General features: G+C 36.5%; 1 protein-coding gene across 1 annotated transcript; it reads left to right on the top strand.

Annotated features, from left to right (window-relative positions):
* Positions 1–3182: 3182 nt before the first annotated feature.
* Positions 3183–3623, top strand: LOC139841223 (uncharacterized). Its single transcript, XM_071831451.1, has one exon. The coding sequence runs from the start codon at positions 3183–3185 to the stop codon at positions 3621–3623; it is 441 nt and encodes a 146-aa protein (XP_071687552.1).
* The last annotated feature ends 3682 nt before the right edge of the window (positions 3624–7305 follow it).

Here is a 7305-nt window from a genome sequence, read left to right as displayed (position 1 = left end):
ACAGGCAAGGTTTTCGAGCAACATGGGGTTCTCGAGCAAATTCGAGTTTTTCGAGCGAATTCGAGTTTTCGAACATATTCGAGTTTTTCGAGCAGAAGGTTCTCGAGCAACTCGAGTTTTTCGAGCAGAAGGTTCTCGAGCAACTCGAGTTTTTCGAGCAATAATATGTTTTCGAGCAAAAGGTTCTCGAGCACTATTTTCGAGCGAGTCTCGAACACTGTTTTCGAGCGAGTTTTTCGAGCAGCTTCTTCTTCACCACCAGCTTCGCTGATTTGGTGATTTTAAGCCAAAAAAACTCGATTTCAAGGTTTATAGTCCAAATTCAAGCATAAAGAAACATATCAATCATACATAAACACTTTTCCCAACTATAAACATCAAAATCTAGCATCTACAATCAAGATTTGGGATTAATTCATCCCAAAATACACACTTTAACATAAACTCAAGTTCTAACACACAATTCATCATTTTTAACAAGTTCTTGCTCAATTCACAGCATAATTAGATCATATAAACTATATAGCAACTATTTCTAACATCAATTAAACATAACAAACACAAATCATGAAGATTCAAGCTTAATTTCATCAAAAACCCACTTTATACCCAAACCCATTTCTATAAGAATTAAATCACGAATCTAAGCAAACAAACCTGGATAAATGATCACAAGGATGATAAGATTCAGATCCTAAAGCCTCTTAATTCAATTTGTGGCTTGAATTAGATTAGGGTTTGAGAGTGAAAGAGTTTGGTACGTACTAGTTTTGAGAATTATCTAGAAATGAGAAGAAGGAAGCAGTTTACACTATTAAGATGGTATTAAAAACCATACCCCACAACACACGGGTATTTATCAGTTATCTGATATCTTTCGCACTTAATTTGGCAACCCTAACGGAGTCCAAATTTAACAAACAAACCATCTCTGTGACCCTTGTCACAAACTGGTCTTAACCACATGTTCAATTAATAATAAACATATTATTAAAATAAAAGCATATTTTAACCACAAATATAAACCTAAGGGTAATTAAGTAATCTTACTTCTAACCCCGATTTCAGTCTGTTACATTTTTCATGCTTTTACCAAGAGGCGATATGCAAGAAATAATACAAGGGGTCTCAACGTTAATGGTACTTGGTGCGAAGATCCAATCGACATCAAACTAGCGGCCTTTACTCATTTCAGAGATTTATAAGTGAAAAGAAGTGGTAATAGCTTACGGCTGCAATGTGCAGCCCCCCATGCCGATGCCTAATCAGCTCTCGGCTGAACAGGCAGATCTCCTCGAGGCTAAGTTTTCGAAAAAGAAGTCCTGGATGCAATTAGCGAATGTGGTTGCTCGAAAGCCCCGGGTCCTGATGGTTTTAAATTCAAATTCTTCAAAAAACATTGGGGTTTGGTCAAAGATGAGCTTCTCTCGGCACTTGGATGGTTTTGGGATAAATGCAAAATTTCAAAAGGGTGCAACTCTTCCTTCATTACTCTTGTTCCGAAAGTAACAGATCCGATAGGGTTAAACGAGTATCGTCCTATTAGCTTGATCGGGTGCTACTACAAAATTCTCTCCAAAGTGCTATCTATTCACCTTCGTAAAGTAATACCGAATCTTATTGGAGGTGAGCAAAATGCCTTCATCAAAGGAAGGTACATTCTTGACGATGCGCTCATTGCAAACGAGGCCATTGATTTCCTTACGAGAAGCAAAAAGAAAAGTCTTGTGCTTAAAGTAGACTTCGAGAAAGCATTCGATAGTCTAAATTGGGAATTCTTACTTGAAATCATGAGACAGATGGGGTTTGGTGATAGATGGCGAAAGTGGATTCTTGCGTGCCTAAAGTCGGCCTCGATTTCAATCCTCATCAACGGTTCTCCCACGAGTGAATTTAATATCGAGCGGGGGTAAGACAAGGGGTGACCCTTTGTCACCTTTTATTTTTATCATAGCAGCGGAAGGCTTGAATTTGCTCACAAAAAAGGCTATTAGCGTTGGCCTTTTCAAAGGGGTCGAAATTATAATAGATAGGGTAATAATCTCGCACCTTCAATACGCGGATGACATCATATTCCTCGGTGATTGGAATAGGCAAAACTTTTGTAATTTGATGAAGTTGTTAAAATGCTTTGAAAAGGTCTCGGGTTTAAAAATTAACTTCAACAAAAGCCGTATTTTGGACTTGGAGTCCCCTCGTCCGAAATTGATCTTATGGCACAAAGGGTGGGATGTAGAGTCGGAGAGTTCCCGTTTACCTATCTCAGTCTACCTATGGGACGAAACATGAACCGGGTGGAAAGTTGGAAATCAGTTATCGAGAAGTTTAATTCGCGTCTTGCTAATTGGAAAGCAAAAACGATTTCCTTTGGTGGAAGGTTAACATTAATAAAATCGGTCCTTAATAGTCTACCGCTATACTATTTCTCTCTCTTTCGTGCACCGTTGAGTGTGATAAAATCCCTTGAGTTTATTAGAAAAAACTTCTTTTGGGGCGGGGCGGGCGAAAATTCGAAAATTAATTGGGTCAAATGGGATGATTTACTTTCACCCTTCGGTGAAGGTGGTCTTAACATTGGATCCTTACGGGGAAAAAATCTAGCTTTATTGGGTAAATGGTTTTGGCGGGCTAAATTGGAGTCCAACTCACTTTGGGTTTTAACTATTAAAAGTATCCATGGTGCTAACGAACTACTTATTCCTTCGGGCCCCCTTGGGTCAAAAGGAAAAAGTGGTGTTTGGTCTAATATCCTTCGCGCAGGTCTTGAAGTTGAAAAGATTGGAGTAGCTTTGGGAAACTCCTTCAACAAACTCATCGGCGATGTTCCTTTAAAAAACAGAATGGTTCATTTATTTTGGATAGAGCAGGTTCAATCAGCAAGTGTTCGAGACAGAGTTCGGTGGTCAGGAAACGATTGGGAGGCGACTTGGAATTGGCAGCGGGATTTAAGCGGTAGAACACAAGGCGACCTTGATGATTTAAAGGCGTTACTCGACGGGTTTCAAAAAAAGGATAAAGTCACTGATTCGTGGTCATGGGGGCTGGCGAATAACAGCATCTTCTCTACAAAAAAACTCACTACACTAGTTGATGAGAAGCTTCGTTCGAGAGAAGCTACGCTAAAAAATAAATTGGTTCCTTTAAAATTGGAAATATTCATATAGAGGGTTTTAAAACGTCGTATGCCGGTCCTTACCGAACTCGATAAAAGAGGTATTGACTTGGATACCGTTCGATGCCCTTTATGTGATGATGACGTGGAAACAATTGATCACTCGATGATTTTTTGTCGACATTCGATGGAGATTTGGGAAAGGGTTTATAAATGGTGGGGTTTAGGTTCGGTGACAAATCTTAGTGTCAACGAGGCCTTCCAAGGTAAATGCAATCGAACACTTTCATTCGTGGGGTCTCAAATTTGGCAAGCTCTCGAGTGGACATGCGGTTACTTGATTTGGAAAAACCGCAATCGAAAGGTGTTATCAAATTCTAGTTGGAACGGTCTGGGCGGTTTAATGGAAATACAACTACTCTCATTCGATTGGATCTCCTCGCGTTGCAAGCATAAAAATATTGATTGGCTTCAATGGATTTCTAATCCTCTTCTCTATTGTATAGATTAGTTGTTTTTTTATGTATATGGTTGCTACCTTTGCAACATTTTAGGTCGAGTCCAACATAGCTCCCAAAGTATTGTATTGGGTGCTAATTTGTGTTGTACTTTGTTTCTCGAGTTTAATATAATTGCCTTTCGGAAAAAAAAATCTTCTTCACGATTTCAATAATGCGACATTTTTTTCTCAATTTCTACAACAACAACAACAACAATTTCAACAACCATTTCAACAATAATATCCAACACAATTCTCTCAATTCACGCAACCGGGTATTATACCATTTCAGCTTCCATCTACTCAACCACGGTCACAATCACAACAAACATTTACACCTCTAAATAATGAAGAAGTAGAAGAAATCGTACTGAAACGCAACCACAAGTACGATTCGAACGAGTCATAGAAGAAAAGGAAAAGAGGTTGCGAAAGAACCACAAATTAAAAATTGTGGACTCCGCCCGAAGAAATTTGGTTGGCGTCGTTTTGGATCGATTGTTCGGAAGATGGAGTTCAAGGTAATTCACAAAGAGGTCCGGCTTTTTGGAGTAGAGTTCGTGTGAAGTTCAACAATAACGATTCCGATTTTTTACGAAATTACGATCAATTAAGTAGCAAATGGCGTAACATAGACAATGCGTGCAAAGATTTCACGCCCTTATATAATGAAGAAGAACATAACTCAAGGCGTAGCGGTCGAAACGAGGAAGACCTATATAACGTAACGGTGAAAAGATATCAAGAACGGGCAGCGAAGCCCTAGGGTTACAAAGAGGTTTGGAAATTCTTAAAGATGAGGCCGAATACACCACCTGCAGTTGGTGGAAGTGGTGTGCGAATAAGAAGAGCTTCACAACTTGTACTCGAAGATGAAGATGATGATGTGGTTGCCGAGAACCAAAGAGTTAATCTCGGTGAAGATCGGTTAAACAACCTCCAAGATCTATTTGGAGAGGATGTGATTCGACATCCAATGGGAAGAGAACGATCGAGGAAGGATGCTAGAAATTCCGCTTCATCTAACACGGGGAGTTCGTCACGGGGGTACGAACTCTTCATGATTCGAAGAGTTGGCTTCAAAATGTGATGAGAAAAATAGAACGAATTGGAGAGACGAAGCAATTGTATCGATGCTATAGTTAAGGAAGAACGAACAAGATCGACAATGGAAGTCATCAAATTATTTAAACTTATCTAAATGACATTGCCGACCCTAAAGAAAGAAAATCGGCTTTATAGTTCAAGAAAAAAATGGCCTAGCGATACAAAGATTATATCGAGCTTTAAAGCGACGAAGAGTAATTGTTATATTTTATTATTAACGTACGGTTATATTTCTAGAAGTTTAATAAAGTAATTGTATTAGGATTTTATAATTATTGTAATTTTTCATTTTTAAGACTTTTAATAAATTGAAATCGTTTTATTTTTATTAATTTAAGTGTGTTTTTTATTAACTTAAATTATTATATAAGTATTATCTTTATAAACAAATTAAGCAAGTAAAAAAAAACTTAAACAAAAATGAAAAGATAATAAAAATGTGGGACCTATTATTCCATCACACAACCATCACGCCGTACCACTACAAACTCTATCACACAATTACACCATCACATTTGCTAAATCAGCACTATACCCCACAAAAACACCTTATCACACACCATCACGCCCTCACCATTACGACTAATCTTAGGGTACATGATAAACACATTTAATAAGTTATAACTTTTCATAATTAATATAATGTTATAATTCAGTAGGCTTATAACTACCTTTAGTGGTTCTTGACTGTAGAAGGTATATAGAGATAGAGATACTGTAAAACGGAGAAAACAAAGGTTAAACAAAAGGTATGAGTAATTGGTTTTTTATTTATAGAAAAATGTACAATGAGAGTTTGGTGGCATTTGGAATCTAGAGAGAGAGAGTGTTTTTGTTAACCAAAAAATACATCCCATAAACTCTAACTCAACACACCTATTTATACTCAAAAAAATATACTATGCAATATCTATAATAATAATAAAATTATCATCCAATTATTACTTTTATAACACTCCCCCTTGGATGATAATTTTATTAGTGAATAACTAGTACTGCCTCGTTAAAAACCTTGCTAAAGAAAACCCTTTGGGATAAAACTTTAGCTAAGGGAAAAAGAGTGCAGCATAGAGTTGACTCCCCCTCAAGTAGGCAACGCCTGAGTTGTTACATCTTCTGAACATGCCTCATGCCAATATTATGAACGTGTGTTCTGAAAATAGCAGTTGGAAGTGCTTTGGTGAAAAGGTCAGCAGAGTTTTTGCTGGACTGAACATATCTCATTTCAATCTGGTTGTCCTTAATGAGATTTTGAGTGTATGAGAAGAATCTAGGGGGTATGTGTTTTGTTCGGTCACTTTTGATATACCCTTCTTTCATCTGTGTTATGCAAGCTACATTATCTTCATAGATAGTTGTTGAACTTTTATTGCGTTCTAGTCCACAAGAATCAGTAATGAGTTGTGTCATTGATCTCAACCAAAAACATTCCCGACTGGCTTCATGTAATGCAATTACTTCGGCATGATTTGATGATGTTGCAACAAGTGTTTGTTTTTGAGAACGCCATGATATTGCGGTACCTCCATTTAGGAATACATATCCATTTTGAGATTTAGCTTTATGTGGATCAGATAAATAACCTGCATCTGCATAACCAACCAAATCTTGTTTTGATTCGTTAGAATAAAATAATCCTAAATCAGTAGTTCCTCGAAGGTATCGAAATATGTGTTTGATCCCATTCCAATGTCTTTTGGTAGGGGCTGAGCTGAACCTTGTCAACAAATTAACTGCAAAAGAAATGTCAGATCTTGTATAATCTATAAGATACATAAGAACCTCAATTGCACTAAAATATAGAACTTCCGATCTGTTAAAATTTTCATGATCTTCGCAGGGATGAAATAGATCAGTGTCAATATTGAGTGATCTAACAACAATGAGTTTGTCTTTAAAAAAAATGTTTTAAAATCTTTTCGGTATAAGTTGTTTGATGTACAAGTAAACCATTAGGCATATGCTCAATTTGCAATCCAAGGTAATACTTGGTTTTTTCAAGATCTTTCATTTCAAAATAATTCTTTAGAAGTTGAATGATTTCATAGATCTCTTTATTTGTTCATATGATGTTAAGAACATTGACATAAACAACTACGATCTCATATCCGAACATTGTTTTTATAAAACATACGTGCAAAATAAGTTTATATTTATACCCTTTTTTTTTATCAAGTAGTCATTTAATCCGTTATACTATTGTATCAACCTATATAAAAATCTTTGTGATTCAATGGAATACATTTCTTTAGGTTTTGCGTTAGATGTTTCTGATACCTTAAACCCTTCAGGTATATTCATATATATCACTATCAAGTGATCCATATAGATAAGTAGTAACAACATCCATGAGATGCATTTAAGTAACTACCAGGTTGATTAAGTATCTAATAAGTAATTGTATCCATTACATAAGGATAAGTTTTCCTCATAATTCATTTCTGGTCTTTGTGGGAAACCTTGAGTTACAAGTCTAGTTTTGCCTTGTATCTTCATTTGCACATTTCTTTTTCGGATAAAAATTCATTTATATCCCATACGTTTCACATCTTTAAAAGTGATAACGATTGATCCGAAAACTTTTCTT

The sequence above is a fragment of the Rutidosis leptorrhynchoides genome, chromosome 4 (genome assembly GCF_046630445.1).
Source record: "Rutidosis leptorrhynchoides isolate AG116_Rl617_1_P2 chromosome 4, CSIRO_AGI_Rlap_v1, whole genome shotgun sequence".
Taxonomy (NCBI): Eukaryota; Viridiplantae; Streptophyta; class Magnoliopsida; order Asterales; family Asteraceae; genus Rutidosis; species Rutidosis leptorrhynchoides.
The sequence above is the reverse complement of the archived record's forward strand: the minus strand, read 5'-3'. Positions and strand labels throughout refer to the sequence as shown.